A 21327-nucleotide genomic window follows, 5' to 3' on the forward strand; every position below is an offset into this window, starting at 1 on the left:
GTGATAATGATGATGACGGTGTTAAGAAGAGCTAACTTTTATTGACACTTACTAAATGTCAGCCACTCCACCATATGATTTATGTATATTTGCTCATTTAATCCACACAACCACTGTTATATCCATTTTACAGATGAGGAAGCCAAGGCAAAGAAAAGTTAAATGAGCTGCCCAAGGCCGCAGGGGGAGTCAGGATTTGAACCTAGAACCCACGACAGTAACCATTATGCCACAGTGCCCCTCATGAATGTGTGGATAGTAGTTAATTTGCAATGGGTCCTCAGACAAGAGGGCCGTAAACTTCTTCTTGCCTACTGTCAGGAGACGTCCTGGAGATCAAGTTCAGATTCAGCCTCTGAGGCCTACTGAAGTGGCCCCAGCAACAAGGATCAGGGAGCCGTGGATTGAGGATGAAAACCAAGGAGGGCTGGGGAATTTCTGTTTCATGTCTCTTTTGTAGATTACATCTGTTTGTACTTACACTATTATCAGTATAAGATCTCCTCTCATTTTAACAGACTCTCTGAAGTTAAAACTTCCAGGTTACAGATCATTTTACATTTGTTATATTTTAAGTGGGTTGTTTCCTGATGCCATAGACTGAGTCACCCTCACCTTATCAGTAACTGTCTCTTTATTACACTGTGGGTTGGCTTTGGGCAGATTTCCTGCAGACAGCTGATCCTTTCCATGGGCACGGATTCTTATAATCTTCAGGCCAGAAAACTGAAACAAGGGAAAAGCCATGTAGATAGAGATCAGGCTCATTCAGGATGGGGCCAGCTAAGACCGGAGCTTTATAGCCAAGCAATGGCCCTGGGAGATAACCTCCCTTCAAATGACTCCTTTCCACCACAAAGAGGGAGGGATATTCCCACTGGTCTCTTATGGGAAGAAGAATAAAGATGTACTTTAATATAATGAGCTGAATCCTGATAAAGCACTTCAGGCCCTATCCAAAGTTCCATCTAGACAACTGCCTGGAGTTGCTATGAGTCACAAAGAGTATTATGGAAACTCTGACTATGTTTCTAGTGACCCTGGTTAATCTGAGATGACAACTGCCCGTATGTAACTTCACTGCTCAAGAGCCTGCTGTCAGTGATCACACAATTAACTTTCAGTAATTAATTACTTTCAGTTCCCCAGGAGACTGAAGAGTATCATCCCCAATGAAGATGACACCAAGGAACATGACCTTGGGGTCTGCCTGGGTCCAATATGCATTTTTGTTTTTACCCTTTGCATTGCTCTGGATTCAATCAAAAGACCGGCTACCATAGCAACACATGATGTATTTAACATCACCACAGTGAAAAAAAAAATCTAAAGAAAAAAATCTAGAAAATGTCCCTGCACTGCCATGAGAAAGTGGCTATGTGACCTTGGGCAAAGCAGTTTGCCTTCTAAACCTAAATGACTACATTTCAATAACAAGCCCTGTGCCACTCCCCTCACCCCCTAACCCGGGAATTCTGTGAGGAGTAAACTAGTAATATATTAAAGTTTCTAGCTCATAGTAATGCTCAATAAATGTTAGCTGAATTGGAATCTAAGAAGACATCAAAGATGAATCCAGCAGTTCCAGAAGCCGTTAAGTGCCCAACAGGCAGGTGTTCTGAGCAAACATTCCCTTCTTTTCTCTTCTACAGATGGAAGATGGGCTTTGCTTCCAATCATCTTGTTATATGATATAGAATCATATAACCATGGACCAAAATTTCTTACAAGTTATCCAGCACAGTTTTCAAATATGTTTAATATCTGCTTTCTCAAGTCACTTGGAACAAACTCAACCTCACAAAAACTCTTCTGCCACCTCCTACCACTTCCAGGGCCCTCTAGACAGTCAGTGAATTGGTTTGTCCAAAAGAGCTGGGTAAAGGCTTTGGATTTAAAAAACAAAAAACAAATAACTGAGGTTTTCTTAGTTCTCACTTTTTTTTTTTTCCTATCCAAGTTCATACTGTTCTCCCAGAGAAAGGAGTTTCTCTCTTATTCAATAAATACATCAAAGACCCAAAGGATATTACTATAACTAAGCCCATCCATTCACCCGGGAGAACCCTATTTTTTTAAATACTCTGTACAGGGCTTCCTGGGTGGCGCAGTGGTTAAGAACCTGCCTGCCAGTGCAGGGGACACGGGTTCGAGCCCTGGTCCAGGAAGATCCCACATGCTGCGGAGCAACTAAGCCTGTGCGCCACAACTACCGAGCCTGCACTCTGGAGCCCGCATGCCACAACTACTGAAGCCCGTGTGCCTAGAGCCTGTGCTGGGCAACAAGACAGGCCACCGCAATGAGAAGCCCATGCACCTCAAGGAAGAGTAGCCCCTGCTCACCACAACTAGAGAAAGCCCACGTGTAGCAACGAAGACCCAACACAGCCAAAAATAAATAAATAAAATAAATAAATTTATAAAAATAAATAAATACTCTGTACACATGTCTATACAAACCTAGGCTTACCCCAGGAATGCTTGTTTATTTCTCTCTCTTTAGATTATGAATGTATCTCTATGCCTGTAAGAAGGTTTGAAAGAGAATATCTTCTTTTCTAACTAACCAGGAAGTATGTGGCAAAATGTAAACTTAAATTCAAAGCTCTTACTCCCCCAGGGAGCATAAATTTCTCAGTGGCTACTTTAGGGATCACATTAATAAGACTGGTTTCTTCCCCTCTGCTATCTGCTGAGGCAGGATGTGAAATTCCTTCAAAGGCAAATAGTCACTCTGCCCCTACTATGTGTCAGGTGTTACAAGCATTGAGGAGACGGAGAAAAATCCCTCATAAATCCCTCATAATAGTCTCTCGCAGGGATTTCACAGGCCAAGGTAAAAAAAAAAAACGAAACAAACAAAAATGAAAAAGCCCAACAACAAATAAAATATAAACCAAAACACATAATGCAATGAGAGGAATTTGGCGAACTGTTTGGGCACTACATTTCTAACCTTGCAAAATAAGGAGGGGACTGATCCTTCCTAATACTGATAAATCAAGACAATAAAAATTGTTAATATACTATATATAATAAAAATATAAGTGAAAATAAAATGTGGCTAGCAGAGATCAGCAGAGTAGAAGGAAAGAGGATCATTTCTTCATCTTTCAGAGTAAGGAGTCAGAGAAAATTTGAAGTTGATACATCAAGAAGCAGAGATGTTGGTACACTATTTAGACTTATGGAGAGAATGAGAGTAAAACTTTTAAATGATTGACTGTGATTCCATCTTGGGAGAGGGGCTAGGATATACCTCTCTCTACCACTGTGATATTTCTTCCTATTTGTACTACTTTTTATAATCATGAAAAGTGACAGTTGTGAACAATTCATATATATGTGTATGATTCACACATCTATATTTCATACATATGAAATATATCTATATGAAATTTATTTGAATATTTATATTTAATATTTACGTGTTTAATATATTTAATACATATATGTTCACAAAATATTCATATACCTATTTCATATATATATATATGTAAGGCCACTTTTCATATACATATGAAAGTCAATAAGAGAACTTTCTATGGAAAATTCCCAGTGGTCTGAGAAGATGGAAAGCAGAATAATGCAAAAAGCACTGACACTAGCATATATTTCCCAGATAAGGAGGCTGGTGACAAGCTCACGATAGGAGAAACCTATGCTGAGCCCTCAAGTTAGATGACCTGTCCATCCGCTAACTGGTCCCACATTTCCTGGCATGTTTTACACCTTACAGAACTGCACTGACTTCTTGACGTGGCCCATTTGCTAAGTTTCTCCTTAAACTGCATGCAGGAAGTTGTTTGTCAGCTCCTAGTCTCATTTCATATGAGACTAGGAATGGGATAGAATTAGAATCTGCCTAAAGAGAGCTTAGCTATATTTGAGATTTGTCCAACATCTTCCCTTCATTTTCACTTACTTTGAGCCAGAAACAAGTCCACATGGATAAACCCATTGTCAGAAGTCAGTCCCACCCCAGGGAAATTTACTGGAGAGTCACTGATACCAGAACTCATCACAGCCGTTGTTTGCTAAAAGCTGCTTTTTAGCCCCAGAGGTGTTTCCCCTTGAAACGTTAAGTGCACTCAGTCTAAATTCAGGATCATGCTTCCTTTGGCAGCAAAGCCCTTTAAAAACTCGAAAGCTTGCCCCCGCCTTGCACCTGGTGACTCCCTCCAGCCTCCCTGATCCAGAAGGAGCCTGTGTGTCAGTCCCCTCTCCAGGGAGAAAGCACTGAACTCACTGTGCTTAAGAGAAGAAGGAGGGAGAGAGACACCTAGGTCTCCAGGACAAAGGGCATAAGGTGTCTTGGCTGGTTCATGTATTTTGCAAAAAATAATACAAAACCCCAGAAACAGCTAGTAGAAAAGAACTGTATTTTTACTACATCTCCACGGGCACCAGGAGGAATTGTGGTTTGGTTTTCTCCTTCCCCTGTGTCACCCCTATAAAGACTCTAGTTCTTTTGCTCCCAGGTTTTAACCTTCAATGAAAGTCCATGAAGAAGAAACTTATCTATTTCCTCGATTGCTTGAATACTTATAATTTTTAGCCATAGCTGAGGAAGTGCAGGGCTGTGGATAAACCATGGACACCTCTGTGTTGCTCCTTCACTGCTGAAGACATACTTGCAGGTGAAGCCACCGCTCATGGCAAAAGCATCTCATTCCACCGAGAGGTCCTCCAAGAGCCCCTTCTTGATGCTCAGCCCTTACGGGAGCGCAAAGGGGCTCTCGGATCCCTGTCACTCCCTCTTCCTAGAAAACTCTCCCTTTCGCTGGATCGCCTGCAGGAGGCCTTTGCTGCCTCCACCCAAGCCAGGTTCATTTCCACTACCTGGAGATTTCAAAGTGTCTACACAGCGTGTAGAGTGGTGCCTGTGCCCTGCACTTGTTATTACCTATTTATGAGTCTCTCTCTCCCGCTGGACTTTGAGCTTAGGCTCAGAGCTTGCTCTAATTTCAGCGTCCCTGACCCCACTCAGTCAATGTCAGTGCCGTGCTTATGGTCTCCAAGCAAAAACTTGCAATAGTGAGCAACTTGGACTGTTGTACTAGTAGACGTCTAAGATGATGCCTGCTCTAAAAGACCACAGATTCTTTATTTTTACTGGAGTGTACCACCTTCACTTCCTCATACACATTGTAGGCAAGGAAAAAGAAAACCTTCCTTATTTTTAAAGTCTACATTCAGGGATCATTAGTGCTGCATTTATTACTGATACTGAAGTACTATTTCATAGAGGACATCTTATATGAACCGAACAATCCTAAAGACAAACTAGCATGCTTAAAATTCCCAGATGACATCACAAGGTAGAGCTTAATATTAAATATGCACGTTTGAGGGTATAAAGGCTTCATTGGCATGAAGTTATCTATAGGCTGACTTTTATCACTTTTAAACATGACCCAAGGGTGATTACATTGAAAGCCACATCACAGCGAAAATGCTGGGTCTCTCAGCAATCTTGTTTTATTCTTGGGCAAAGGGAAAGGACTCTCAAGCACAGCTAACCCAAAGGACAAAAGGGGATTCTGAGCAAGTCTGACCATTTCATCCACAGTTCCATGACTCAGCCCTTAGGAATTGGGAGCTGTTCAGATATGCAGACATCTTACTCCATTCTTATCTTCAGCCACGTTCACTTATCCAGGTCCAAATGGTTTATTTACTAACAATGTGTCAGCACATGCCAAGCTCCTTTTACACATGACCTTATCTGAACCTCACATCAACCCTATGGAGCAGGTACTATTATTCTCCCCACTTCACAGATGATCCTCAAAGAGTTAAGTAACTTGTCCAAGGAAACTCAGCTCCCGGTGTTGGAGCTGGGGTTTGTATCCAGCTCAACTAAGCTCCCAAACTCACTGTCCCACACTGTCTTGCAGGCTTAACATCCAATTAAACCAGTTGATTAGAATTGCTTTCTGATTTTTCACTGTGTTTAAAATGTTTCTCACCCATCAATCTCATGTATGAAAGTCCAGCAAGACCATGTGATACTTCTGTATTCTGAGATGTTAAAGCATAAGTTTCCCATTAAGACTGTGATTATTTAAAGTGTATAGAAGGAGGCGGGAGGGAAAGGAAGGAGGGTCCCTACCACCTGGCAGTCACCGCAGCACCCAAGATCCTGAAACAATCCTGCGTTTTTGTCCTTGACTAAGCTGCTCCCTTGGCCCCAAATGCTCTTATCCCTTTTTTGGCCATCCTTGAAAGCCCAGCTCAATTGTTCCCTTCCCCAACCCTGTGGCCTCCTGCCCTGTGCTCTCAGAGCTCCCTCCCCCTCACTAAGTTCTCCAGCACCAAGTGCTACGACCTACAATTAGCTGCATTTAGCACCTTCTCTGCTGTGTTGAGGGAGGGATTGTGACCAGTGATGAGATTGGGAAGCCTGCAAAAACATTTCCCCTAATTCAGACCACCCGTCATATGCATGACCTCACAGCTCAGAAGTGAGCCCTTTACTGTGGGGTAGTTTTAGAAAGGGGGCATTCCGTCAAGAACTGGGGTGGGATACACTGGGCACTTGGTTAAAGGGATGAAGTTCTGAAATCAGTGGATATTTCCAACCTACCCTGGGTTACTTTCCCTTCTTTTTCTTCTCCCAGATAATAACTGGGTGAGAACTCAAAATGTATGCATCATTTTCTAATTTTTGAAGAGGACATAAGTGATAACTTTCATTCCTTGTTCACAGTATTACCCTTCACCTCTTTCCTTTTTGAGTAGGAAGATTTACATAATTGGGGGACTCATGCCATCCCCTCACTTGGACATCGAGGAGGATACGTACATGTCTACATAAGGTCATTGATGCTAAGATGCTGGAGCACATGGGTCCACGTGGAGGATGTGCAAATAAGACAACACAGAAGACTGAGACTGCTCTCCTTAGAAAGGCCTGATTGCAAGGTTGGTCCTTGGCTGATGTCTGGGAACTTGGATTTCAAAAGGGTTCCCACCACTCCCTAAGTGATAAGAGTGACTCACTATGCTCCAACTATATGTACAAGCAATATATTTTATGCTAAGCACCTGTTTTCCTTTTGGGAACCTGGAACTTTAGTATGTAGCAGGCAAAGGGTGCCTATGTGACTAGCCACCAATATAAACTTTGGCCACGGAATCTGTAATGAGCTTCCCTGGTAGACAACACTTCACGTGTGTAACAACTCATTGCTGAGGGAACGAAGTACATCCTGTGCAACTCCACAGGGACAGGACTCTTGGAAGACTGTGCCTGCTTTCCTCTGGACTTGGCCCCATGCACCTTTCTTTGTGCTGATTTTCCTCTGTATCCTTTCACTGTAATAAATCATAACTGTGCATACAACTGTATGTTGAGTCCTGTGAGTCTTCCTAGCAAATCATTAAACCTAGGAGTGGTTTGGGGGACCACTAACACAGGGAGTTTTAAAGTGTCCACGGGGCATGGCCCAAGTCACAAGAAGCCATGGGCTTATAAAAAGAAGATATGTAGTAATGGGACCTCTAAGGAAAGCTATCTCTCAATAAGGGTAAGTAGGATGTGACTTGGGGTGACGGCATGCAAAATGTTACAGTGAAAAGAAGGGAATTAAACCTGTACAATCCTCTGTCAACATTTACTTCTTTGTCTAAGAAAATGTGTGAGACATTGTTTTACCTACATCCAAAATCATGCAGACATCATGAATTCACAAGAATTTAAAAATATTCCTTGCAATTCAATCTCCTCGGTAGTGGAGTTATCCAGCACCCGGAGAAGCCACAGCTTTTACATGAGAAGAGACAGCCCTGCTGTTGGCAGCATAGGTCTGGAAAAAAGTGTATGCTTCAAAAACGTAGGTTAAATGAACAAAATGCTAAGTAGATATCAGGTCCACATATATGTCAAATGCCTTCTCTCTTTTCCCTTCTCGTTATGGATTACTTGGTCCTTAAAATTGACACATACTAGTCAATGGGAGAATATATTCTACATTAGAAATGAATTCATTTCATTTTTTAAAAACTGCAATGGCTATTCAAGAACAGGGACTGTGTCTTATCATGGACACAAGTATTTTTTTTTATTTATAAAGCACTTTCTTAACATCACCTCATTTGATCCCCGTAACAACTCCATGAGGTAGATAATATGACTTCTATCTTCCATGGAGCCTGGTCCATTACAAGACAAGCAATGATGCTCAATTAAGACTTACTAGTTGACTGATGGCTTTAGGGAAATTACTTTAGGCTTTAGGAAAATTACTGCTTTACAAAAATCAATAATTCCTGAAGTCTGTCAGTGGAAGAACAAGCTGAAAAGCAATCCAGGCATTCAGAGGAATTATTAAAATCACAAATTAAGTCACTTCTATGGACTCTACGGCAGGAAATATATTTTTAATGAGGAAATTGAAGCTAATATATAACAGCTGTCCTGTTACCCAGTAACAGACTATTAAGGCAGATTAAATTATTAATGAAAAATACAGTAACTTGGAAGTTTAACCTTTAAACATTCTCATTCCTTTCTCTTTTATATAAAGTCTTTAAACTGATATTTATTTTTAAAAACACATTTGGTCATCTTATGTAGTTTCCATTTATAATTCGCTTTGCTGTGGAATCATTAGCTGTAGAATCTTCAGCAATTTTTCACTATCAGACTTTTTCACGGTACAATATCCAAAATCTTTATGCCTTGAAGAGCAGGGAGCCTCCAGGAAACTTACTGGATGATACGCATGCTGGTCAAACCTCCCAAAACTCCCACATCTTTGACACCACCACTGGTTGCCCTAAATTAGCCAAACTGCACTTGACTCGCAGACCCACGAGCAAAGAAAAAATATTGTTGATATAAGGCCACTGAGAATGTGAGGGTTGTTTGCTATATGCAGCAACAGTGATTGTCAATAAGTGATTCAAGAAGTTATCCATAAGTTACTAAAGTAATAACCTTATAAAAAAGAAAAGTATATGGGAAGAACACATGAAGAGACATGAAAGGGAGGGAAGCTAAAAGGTGCATTCACATGGCCTAGAAAACCATGCCCTCTCTGTCTTCCACCATGTTTACTGCCAACCAGCAGAAAGATAAGAGTAGCAGCTGTTTCCAGGGCCAGTCTCAGGCAGTGTATACTCACATTCGTGTTGCACAGCTTGTACTGCCGATAGGCCCCAATGCAGGAGATTGCTGTAGATCGGGCAGGCTGGGAGAAGCTCTGAGCTGCCCTGTGGGCCCCCAGGCCAGGGCTGCTGCTTGTTTCTGGGCTGTGGAAGAGACTTGAGGCTTCAGGGAAGCCTTGGTCATGGGTCAGAGGCAGCTGGTAGATGGAGCTCTCTGAGACCTGCAGTCCAGGACGAGGGCCACTGTCACTCTGGTACAGAGGTCCATGTCGGGGGCCCCGGTGGGCTGGAAGGTTGTAGCCATGGCTAGAACCAGATGCCCCCTGGGACCTGGAATTCCGGGATGAGGGCCTCTGCCTCCGAAGCCTCTGTGCCAGGTGTGCAGAGTCCGTCTGCAGTGGTAAGATGTATGGGGCCTTACCATAGCCATACATGCCGGGGCCGATGGGACCTCGGGTCCTGCTCCTAAAGAGAGACACACAAGAGAGGATTTTCATGTTAACCCAGAAGCTCTGATCCATGGGAGAGGGAACTGGGTAGGAACAGAAGTCTGGGAGGGAGCCTACAGTGGAACAGGGAGGTAAAAGAGGGCTTTCCAGGAGAAGGGAAGATTCTGGAGGCTGGAACAGAGGCTCTACAGAGGCTGCCATGTAGAATGAAGGTGGGAATCAACAGTGGGTGATGTGACTGGTGGAAAATGAGGTTAGAACGGTAAGCTGAGGCCAGTATGTGATTTATGTCAGGGAGTTTGGGTGTTTTTGTAGGTTGTAGGGAGCCACTGAAGGTTTTTTGAGAAGAATAAAGATAGAATTGTAAATTCAGCCAGAATAACGTCCTGTTCACTTTTTTTCGGATAATAGTTTGTGGGGGTTTTTTTCTCACTTAATTGTACCTGATATTTCAGACCCTGTTTCCATGACCATTCATTCCCAAATAGCTTTTCCAGGTAAATGGAACCTAGCTAAGCAACCAAAGACTAATGCAGTCCTGAGGCGTGACTTGCTCTGGGTCAAACTCAATCCCTGATGAAATGAGAGGAGGCTGAACAATGCGGAACCCATGTGGAACAGTGAGTAAATGGTCATCTTCACATTGGTATGGATCTTTAGGTTTTGTCAAGACCAGCTGCCTTGTGAGGTCTTATGACAATCATGTAAACAGAAGTGTGCATGTAAATTTCCAACAACTGGCTTTCCGGGGCGGGGGGGAAAGCCCTGATTTGTGCCATTTGTCCATTTCCACAGTGTAAGTACTCCCACCATGGCCAATTTCAAGCTATCAATGTGAAGACACAATCATCTCTAACAAGCAGGGAAAAACAAACTCCAGCACACCACTGCATACAAATGTATTGTGAAAATACTGTTTGCAAAATACAGAGTTAGGAATGATGAAAAAATATAAAAGTGAATCAGAGAGGGTTTCCAAGATCCCAACCGTACAACTGAAAGTAAATAGAACATAACACAAGGTGGGGTAACAGCCTTGGGAGCAATACAACAAGCAATGCGTCAGGAATTCTGAGTCAAGAGAATGCCTCAGAATTCCTCACCCTTCTGTCTGCGGAGATCTGAGAAGGTTTCACCATCACTGGTCTGAGAGTTGGGAAGCAAGGTTCCAACACTCTGTGGAAGGATTTAAGTAAGACATATAACTCTTACTTATTTGTAAAATGACTGAACTGGATTAAATGACCACGAAGGTCATTCCAACTCTAAAATTTTATGCTTCCATAATAATTAATTCTACATTTATGTAAAATTGGAAATGTGCCCAAGAGTTTCTACGGGTGGCCCCATTAAAATAAGCACATTAAAATAGCAATCAAGGTGAAACATTAATTTCTGCACTCATGAGGAAATTCTTGCTTCACTCTACATAACCACTGAACGCAACATTTAACAGACCACAACTAATTATTAACATCTTTATCACTAATTGCACCTTCATTCTTAGCTGATACGGTTTTGAATTAAATTGTGCTACTGTTTATTTTGCGTTTAGGCATTTCTCAATTAATCTTGACAACACTTAGGACTCTATGAATGATGGGAGGATCCATAATGCTGCTTTGAGAGATGCAATTAAGAAGTTGGTCTTAGGAGGAGCTTCAAGATGGCGGAAGAGTAAGACGTGGAGATGACCTTCCTCCCCACAAATACATCAGAAATACATCTACATGTGGAAAAACTCCTACAGAACACCTACTGAATGCTGGCAGAAGACCTCAGACCTCCCAAAAGGCTCTTGGTGCTCCAGCCAGGCGTCAGGGCTGTGCCTCTGAGGTGGGAGAGCCAAGTTCAGGACACTGGTCCATCAGAGAACTCCCAGCTCCACGTAATATCAAACGGCAAAAATCTCCCAGAGATCTCCATCTCAATGCCAAGACCCAGCTCCAATCAAGGACCAGCAAGCTACAGTACTGGACACCCTATGCCAAACGACTAGCAAGACAGGAACACAACCCCACCCATTAGCAGAGAGGCTGCCTAAAATCATAACAAGGTCACAGACACCCCAAAACACACCACCAGACGTGGACCTGCCCACCAGAAAGACAAAATCCAGCCTCATCCACCAGAACACAGGCACTAGTTCCCTCCACCAGGAAGCCTACACAACCAACTGAACCAACCTTAGCCACTGGGGGCAGACACCAAAAACAACGGGAACTACGAACCTGCAGCCTGCGAAAAGGAGACCCCAAACACAGTAAGTTAAGCAAAATGAGAAGACAGAGAAACACACCACAGATGAAGGAGCAAGGTAAAAACTCACCAGACCTAACAAATGAAGAGGACATAGGCAGTCTACCTGAAAAAGAATTCAGAGTAATGATAGTAAAGATGATCCAAAATCTTGGAAATAGAATGGAGAAAATAAAAGAAACGTTTAACAAGGACCTAGAAGAACTAAAGAGCAAACAAACAGTGATGAACAACACAATAAATGAAATTAAAAATTCTCTAGAAGGGATCAATAGCAGAATTACTGAGGCAGAAGAATGGATAAGTGACCTGGAAGATAAAATAGTGGAAATAACTACTGCAGAGCAGAATAAAGAGAAAAGAATGAAAAGAATTGAGGACAGTCTCAGAGACCTATGGGACAACATAAAATGCACCAATATTCGAATTATAGGGGTCCCAGAAGAAGAAGAGAAAAAGAAAGGGACTGAGAAAATATTTGAAGAGATTATAGTTGAAAACTTCCCTAATATGGGAAAGGAAATAGTTAATCAAGTCCAGGAAGCACAGAGAGTCCCATACAGGATAAATCCAAAGAGAAACACACCAAGACACATATTAATCAAACTATCAAAAATCAAATACAAAGAAAACATATTAAAAGCAGAAAGGGAAAAACAACAAGTAACATACAAGGGAATCCCCATAATGTTAACAGCTGATCATTCAGCAGAAACTCTGCAAGCCAGAGGGTGTGGCAGGACATACTTAAAGTAATGAAAAGGAAAAACCTACAACCAAGATTACTCTACCCAGCAAGGATCTTATTCAGATTTGATGGAGAAATTAAAACCTTTACAGACAAGCAAAAGCCAAGAGAATTCAGCACCACAAAACCAGCTTTACAACAATTGCTATAGGAACTTCTCTACGCAGGAAACACAAGAGAAGGAAAAGACCTACAATAACAAACCCAGAACAATTAAGAAAATGGTAATAGGAACATACATATCAATAATTACCTTAAATGTAAATGGATTAAATGCTCCAACGAAAACACATAGACTGGCTGAAAGGATACAAAAACAAGACCCGTATATATGCTGTCTACAAGAGACCCACTTCAGACCTAGGGACACATACAGACTGAAAGGGAGGGGATGGAAAAAGATATTCCATGCACATGGAAATCAAAAGGAAGCTGGAGTAGCAATTCTCATATCAGACAAAATGGACTTTAAAATAAAGACTATTACAAGAGACAAAGAAGGACACTACATAATGATCAAGGGATCAATCCAAGAAGAAGATATAACAATTGTAAATATGCACCCAACATAGGAGCACCTCAATACATAAGGCAAATGCTAACAGCCATAAAAGGGGAAATTGACAGTAACAAAATCATAGTAGGGGACGTTAACACCCCACTTACACCAATGGACAGATCATCCAAAATGAAAATAAATAAGGAAACACAAGCTTTAAATGATACATTAAACAAGATGGACTTAATTGATATTTATAGGACATTCCATCCAAAAACAACAGAATTCACTTTTTTCTCAAGTGCTCATGGAACATTCTCCAGGATAGATCATATCTTGGGTCACAAATCAAGCCTTGGTAAATTTAAGAAATTGAAATCATATCAAGTACCTTTTCTGACCACAACGCTATGAAACTAGATATCAATTACAGGAAAAAAAATCTGTAAAAAATACAAACACATGGAGGCTAAACAATACACTACCTAATAACCAAGAGATCACTGAAGAAATCAAAGAGGAAATCAAAAAATACTTAGAAACAAATGACAATGAAAACACGACAACCCAAAACCTATGGGATGCAGCAAAAGCAGTTCTAAGAGGGAAGTTTATAGCAATACAATCCTACCTCAAGAAACAAGAAACATCTCAAATAAACAACATAACCATACACCTAAAGCAATTAGAGAAAGAAGAACAAAAATACCCCAAAGTTAGCAGAGGAAAGAAATCATAAAGATCAGATCAGAAATAAATGAAAAAGAAATGAAGTAAACGATAGCAAAGATCAATAAAACTAAAAGCTGGTTCTTTGAGAAGATAAACAAAATTGATAAACCATTAGCCAGACTCATCAAGAAAAAAAGGGAGAAGACTCAAATCAATAGAATTAGAAATGAAAAAGGAGAAGTAACAACTGACACTGCAGAAATACAAAGGATCATGAGAGATTACTACAAGCAACTATATGCCAATAAAATGGACAACCGGGAAGAAATGGACACATTCTTAGAAATGCACAACCTTCCGAGACTGAACCGGGAAGAAACAGAAAATATGAACAGACCAATCACAAGCACTGAAATTGAAACTGTGATTAAAACTCTTCCAACAAACAAAAGCCCAGGACCGGATGGCTTCACAGGCAAATTCTATCAAACATTTAGAGACGAGCTAACACCTATCCTTCTCAAACTCTTCCAAAATATAGCAGAGGGAGGAGCACTCCCAAACTCATTCTACGAGGCCACCATCACCCTGATACCAAAACCAGACAAAGACGTCACAAAGAAAGAAAACTACAGGCCAATATCACTGATGAACATAGATGCAAAAATCCTCAACAAAATACTAGCAAACAGAATCCAACAGCACATTAAAAGGATCATACACCATGATCAAGTGGGGTTTATCCCAGAAATGCAAGGATTCTTCAATATATGCAAAGCAATCAATGTGATAAACCATATTAACAAATTGGAGAAAAACCATATGATCATCTCAATAGATACAGAAAATGCTTTTGACAAAATTCAACACCCATTTATGATAAAAGCCCTGCAGAAAGTAGGCATAGAGAGAACTTTCCTCAACATAATAAAGGCCATATATGACAAACCCACAGCCAACATTGTTCTCAATGGTGAAAAACTGAAACCATTTCCACTAAGATCAGGAACAAGACAAGGTTGCCCACTCTCAGCACTATTATTCAACATAGTTTTGGAAGTGTTAGCCACAGCAATCAGAGAAGAAAAAGAAATAAAAGGAATCCAAATCGGAAAAGAAGAAGTAAAGCTGTCACTGTTTGCAGATGACATGATACTATACAAAGAGAATCCTAAAGATGCTACCAGAAAACTACTAGAGCTAATCAATGAATTTGGTAAAGTAGCAGGATACAAAAGTAATGCACAGAAATCTCTTGCATCCCTATACACTAATGATGAAAAATCTGAAAGTGAAATTAAGAAAACACTCCCGTTGACCATTGCAACAAAAAGAATGAAATATCTAGGAATAAACCTACCTAAGGAGACAAAAGACCTGTATGCAGAAAATTATAAGACACTGATGAAAGAAATTAAAGATGATACAAATAGATGGAGAGATATACCATGTTCTTGGATTGGAAGAATCAACATTGTGAAAATGACTCTACTACCCAAAGCAATCTACAGATTCAATGCAATCCCTATCAAACTACCACTGGCATTTTTCACAGAACTAGAACAAAAAATTTCACAATTTGTATGGAAACACAAAAGACCCCGAATAGCCAAAGCAATCTTGAGAAAGAAAAATGGAGCTGGAGGAATCAGGCTCCCTGACTTCAGAGTATATTACAAAGCTACAGTAATCAAGACAGTTTGGTACTGGCACAGAAACAGAAACATAGATCAATGGAACAGGATAGAAAGCCCAGAGATAAACCCACGCACATATGGTCACCTTATCTTTGATAAAGGAAACAAGAATATACAGTGGAGAAAAGACAGCCTCTTCAATAAGTGGTGTTGGGAAAACTGGACAGGTACATGTAAAAGTATGAAATTAGAACACTCCCTGACACCATACACAAAAATAAACTCAAAATGGATTAAAAACCTAAATGTAAGGCCAGACACTATCAAACTCTTAGAGGAAAACATAGGCAGAACACTCTATGACATAAATCACAGCAAGATCCTTTTTGACCCAGCTCCTAGAGAAATGGAAATAAAAACAAAAATAAATGGGACCTAATGAAACTTAAAAGCTTTTGCACAGCAAAGGAAACCATAAACAAGACCAAAAGACAACCCTCAGAATGGGAGAAAATATTTGCAAATGAAGCAACGGACAAAGGAGTAATCTCCAAGATTTACAAGCAGCTCATGCAGCTCAATAACAAAAAAACAAACAACCCAATCCAAAAATGGGCAGAAGACCTAAATAGACATTTCTCCAAAGAAGGTATACAGATTGCCAACAGACACATGAAAGAATGCTCAACACCATTAATTATTAGAGAAATGCAAATCAAAACTACAATGAGATATCATCTCACACCGGTCAGATTGGCCATCATCAAAAAATCTAGAAACAATAAATGCTGGAGAGGGTGTGGAGAAAAGGGAACACTCTTGCACTGTTGGTGGGAATGTAAATTGATACAGCCACTATGGAGAACAGTATGGAGGTTCCTTTAAAAACTAAAAATAGAACTACCATACGACCCAGCAATCCCACTACTGGGCATATACTCTGAGAAAACCATAATTCAAAAAGACTCATGTACCAAAATGTTCATTGCAGCTCTATTTACAATAGCCAGGACGTGGAAGCAACCTAAGTGTCCATCATCGGATGAATGGATAAAGAAGATATGGCACATATATACAATGGAATATTACTCAGCCATAAAAAGAAATGAAATGGAGGTATTTGTAGTGAGGTGGATGGAGTTAGAGTCTGTCATACAGAGTGAAGGAAGTCAGAAAGAGAAAAACAAATACAGTATGCTAACAATACATATGGAATCTAAGGAAAAAAAAAAAAAAGATCATGAAGAACCTAGTGGCAAGACGGGAATAAAGACACAGACCTACTAGAGAATGGACTTGAGGATATGGGGAGGGGGAGGGGTAAGATGTGACAGGGTGAGAGAGTGGCATGGACATATATACACTACCAAATGTAAAATAGATAGCTAGTGGGAAGCAGCCGCATAGCACAGGGAGATCAGCTCGGTGCTTTGTGACCACCTAGAGGGGTGGGATAGGGAGGGTGGGAGGGAGGGAGACGCAAGAGGGAAGAGATATGGGAACATATGTATATGTATAACTGATTCACTTTGTTATACAGCAGAAACTAACACACCATTGTAAAGCAATTATACTCCAATAAAGATGTTTAAAAAAAAAAATCCTCAACAAAATACTAGCAAACAGAATCCAACAGCACATTAAAAGGATCATACACCATGATCAAGTGGGGTTTATCCCAGCAATGCAAGGATTCTTCAATATTCGCAAATCAATCAATGTGATACACTATATTAACAAATTGAAGGAGAAAAACCATATGATCATCTCAATACATGCAGAGAAAGCTTTCAACAAAATTCAACACCCATTTATGATAAAAAACCCTCCAGAAAGTAGGCATAGAGGGGACTTGCCTCAACATAATAAAGGCCATATATGAGAAACCCACAGCCAACATCGTCCTCAATGGTGAAAAACTGAAACCATGTCCACTAAGATCAGGAACAAGACAAGGTTGTCCACTCTCAGCACTATTATTTAACATAGTTTTGGAAGTTATAGCCACAGCAATCAGAGAAGAAAAAGAAATAAAAGGAATCCAAATCGGAAAAGAAGAAGTAAAGCTGTCACTGTTTGCAGATGACATGATACTATACAAAGAGAATCCTAAAGATGCTACCAGAAAACTACTAGAGCTAATCAATGAATTTGGTAAAGTAGCAGGATACAAAAGTAATGCACAGAAATCTCTAGCATTCCTATACACTAATGATGAAAAATCTGAAAGTGAAATTAAGAAAACACTCCCATTTACCATTGCAACCAAAAGAATGAAATATCTAGGAATAAACCTACCTAAGGAGACAAAAGACCTGTATGCAGAAAATTATAAGACACTGATGAAAGAAATTAAAGATGATACAAACAGATGGAGAGATATACAATGTTCTTGGATTGGAAGAATCAACATTGTGAAAATGACTATACTACTCAAAGCAATCTACAGATTCAATGCAATGCCTATCAAACTACCACTGGCATTTTTCACAGAACTAGAACAAAAAATTTCACAATTTGTATGGAAACACAAAAGACCCCGAATAGCCAAAGCAATCTTGAGAAAGAAAAATGGAGCTGGAGCAATCAAGCTCCTGGACTTCACACTATACTACAAAGCTACAGTAATCAAGACAGTATGGTACTGGCACAAAAACAGAAATATAGATCCATGGAACAGGATAGAAAGCCCAGAGATAAACCCATGCACATATGGTCACCTTATCTTTGATACAGGAAACAAGAATATACAGTGGAGAAAAGACAGCCTCTTCAATAAGTGGTGCTGGGAAAACTGGACAGCTACATGTAAAAGAATGAAATTAGAACACTCCCTAACACCATACACAAAAATAAACTCAAAATGGATTAAAAACCTAAATGTAAGGCCAGACACTATCAAACTCTTAGAGGAAAACATAGGCAGAACACTCTATGACATAAATCACAGCAAGATCCTTTTTGACCCACCTCCTAGAGAAATGGAAATAAAAACAAACAAATGGGACCTAATGAAACTTAAAAGCTTTTGCACAGCAAAGGAAACCATAAACAAGACCAAAAGACAACCCTCAGAATGGGAGAAAATATTTGCAAATGAAGCAACTGACAAAGGATTAATCTCCAAAATTTACAAGCAGCTCATGCAGCTCAGTATCAAAAAACAAACAACCCAATCCAAAAATGGGCAGAAGACCTAAATAGACATTTCTCCAAAGAAGGTATACAGATTGCCAAAAAACACATGAAAGAATGCTCAACATCACTAATCATTAGAGAAATGCAAGTCAAAACTACAATGAGGTATCACCTCACACCAGTCAGAATGGCCATCATCAAAAAATCTAGAAACAATAAATGCTGGAGAGGGTGTGGAGAAAAGGGAACACTCTTGCACTGTTGGTGGGAATGTAAATTGATACAGCCACTATGGAGAACAGTATGGAGGTGCCTTAAAAAACTAAAAATAGAAATACGATAGCAATCCTGCTACTGGGCATATACCCTGAGAAAACCGTAATTCAAAAAGAGTCATGTACCACAATGTTCATTGCAGCTCTATTTACAATAGCCAGGACATGGAAGCAACCTAAGTGTCCATCAACAGATGAATGGATAAAGAAGATGTGGCACATATATACAATGGAGTATTACTCAGCCATAAAAAGAAACAAAACTGAGTTATTTGTAGTGAGGTGGATGGAGTTAGAGTCTGTCATACAGAGTGAAGTAAGTCAGAAAGAGAAAAACAAATACCCTATGCTAACACATGTATATGGAATCTAAAAAAAAAAAAAAAAAAATGGTCATGAAGAACCTAGGGGTAAGACGGGAATAAAGACACAGACCTACTAAAGAATGGACTTGAGGACACAGGGAGGGGAAAGGGTAAGCTGGGAGAAAGTGAGAGAGTGGCATCAACATATATACACTACCAAATGTGAAACTGATAGCTAGTGGGAAGCAGCCACATAGCACAGGGAGCTCGATGCTTTGTGACCACCTAGAGGGGTGGGATAGGGAGGGTGGGAGGGAGGGAGATGCAAGAGGGAAGAGATATGGGGATATATGTATATGTATAACTGATTCACTTTGTTATAAAGCAGAAACTAACACACCATTGTAAAGCAATTATATTCCAATAAAGATGTCAAAAAAAAAATGCTAGCAAAGATTCATGCAGAAAGATAACAATCTTGAAATAAATTAGATTAAAAATCAACAACAAAAAAATGTTAGTCTTAAAACAAACAAACAAATATATATATATATGTATATATATATATATATGTTGGATGTAATTTGCTTTTTTCTTCTTGTGGCAGGCCAGGTAACATGAATGAATGACATCATGAAAAAGTGAAGGAAAGAATTTCTGTGTGTGTGTTTGTCTTTTTTTTTTTTTAAAGCTCTGAAAGCCTAACAAAAATTCTAGCTTCAAAGTAAGTACTGGGTGGAGACCCCAGCTGAAGGTAACAGAGAAATAAACACACATGGAGTGATGCTTCTCAAATTTGAATGTGCACAGGAATTGCCTAGGGATCTTGTTGAGAGTCAGATTCTGATTCAGGAGGTCTGGGGTGGGGCCTAGGATTCTGCGTTTCCAACAAGCTCCCAGGTGATGCTGGTGATGCTGCTTCATAGACCAACGACTTTGGACCAGCATCACCAGCATGACTTGAGGAACAAAGTCAAAGAACAGAATTGACATTCCAAACAAAAGAGTGAGAATTCAACAACAAAATGTATCATGCTTCATGGAGAAAGACAGCTATAAAATTGTTTTAAAAACCTGAGTTTGTGACATATACAAAAATCTGCTGGTCTGGGCCGGGCTGCACTGCTATGGCTCAGTGAGAGGTGCTGAACCCAGACTGCCTTGACCTTGCTCTTGGAAAGTAGATGAGGCAGAGGGAGAACCTACTACAGTTGGCTGATGACTTGTGTAAGCATCTTTCCAAAGGCTGCCCATCACCCCTGAGGGGGTAACGGATACATGTGCACATGTATATTTTTGGATTCACACTGCCTCGTGGGAGGCTCTGCCTAAACCAGAGAACCATTCAAAACCCACCCAAACAGCAGCACCATCGGAAAGAGGATGATTCAGAAACAAACAGCCAGTTAATTCTGATAAACGGACTACAGAGAAGGAGCAGCCAGTTAGGGTGTCCTTGTGAGGGAGACGATTTCTGAATCCTTGACTCAGAACACTTGGACAAGCCGCAGATTCACCCCCACTTGGCCAGGAGAATGTGTGTTTTCCTTACAGCCGGCTGGTCAGAGCTAATCATCTTGATGGTTCAGAATGGCCTCTTCCCCACCAGGACAGAGTCCATCTGGCCACTTGCAAGGGGGCCGACATGAACTGGGTAGATTTATGCAGAGTTGGGATGATAAGCACAGATGCGGCCGAGAGGATCTGTGTAGCCAGTTAACCCTTCCAGGGGTGCTCGCGGTAGGTGCCCTGGGGGCTGTTAGGTTGATTAGTTCTGCTTATGCCATAACCCATCTCTGGGATTTTACTTGGGATATCCCATTTGTCAAAGTTCTAGCTAATTTTGGAAAGTTAGATTTTGAGAAAGAAATGGAAAAAGCCTGAGTTGGAAGTCAAGGACATGGATGTTAGTAAAGCATAGTGCTTAGACTTGGACTCTGAAACCAAGTTTCCTAAGTGTGAATCCCAGCTCTGCCACCTGGTAATTATGAAATTTGGGTCAGTCACTAGGCTTTTTGAAGCACTTAGGATGTAACATTTAAGGAGACACTCACTCAAGGGTTGCGATGTCTCCTTGAATGTTGCATCTCAGGTCCAGTCCTGGCCCTGCATGCATTTATAAATAAAGATGATAATAGTGCCTTCCTTCCAGGTTGTTGTAAAACATAAACAACTTAAGAGCAAAGGACTTAAATAATGCCTTGCACAGAGCACGCTTCATATACGTATTT

At 40.5% G+C, this 21327-nt stretch overlaps 1 protein-coding gene across 2 annotated transcripts in view; it reads right to left on the bottom strand.

Annotated features, from left to right (window-relative positions):
- Positions 1 to 21327, bottom strand: part of THSD4 (thrombospondin type 1 domain containing 4) — a 589040-nt gene that overhangs the window by 449907 nt on the left and 117806 nt on the right. Inside the window, exon 5 of one of the 2 annotated variants that reach the window (XM_061180119.1) lies at positions 9132 to 9579. In XM_061180119.1, the coding sequence (XP_061036102.1) occupies positions 9132 to 9579 (448 nt within the window). Of the gene's footprint in view, positions 1 to 615; positions 665 to 9131; positions 9580 to 21327 lie in introns of those variants that run through there. The other variant, XM_061180120.1, reaches the window with a different exon arrangement.

Source organism: Eubalaena glacialis, chromosome 2, assembly GCF_028564815.1.
Source record: "Eubalaena glacialis isolate mEubGla1 chromosome 2, mEubGla1.1.hap2.+ XY, whole genome shotgun sequence".
Classification (NCBI taxonomy): Eukaryota; Metazoa; Chordata; class Mammalia; order Artiodactyla; family Balaenidae; genus Eubalaena; species Eubalaena glacialis.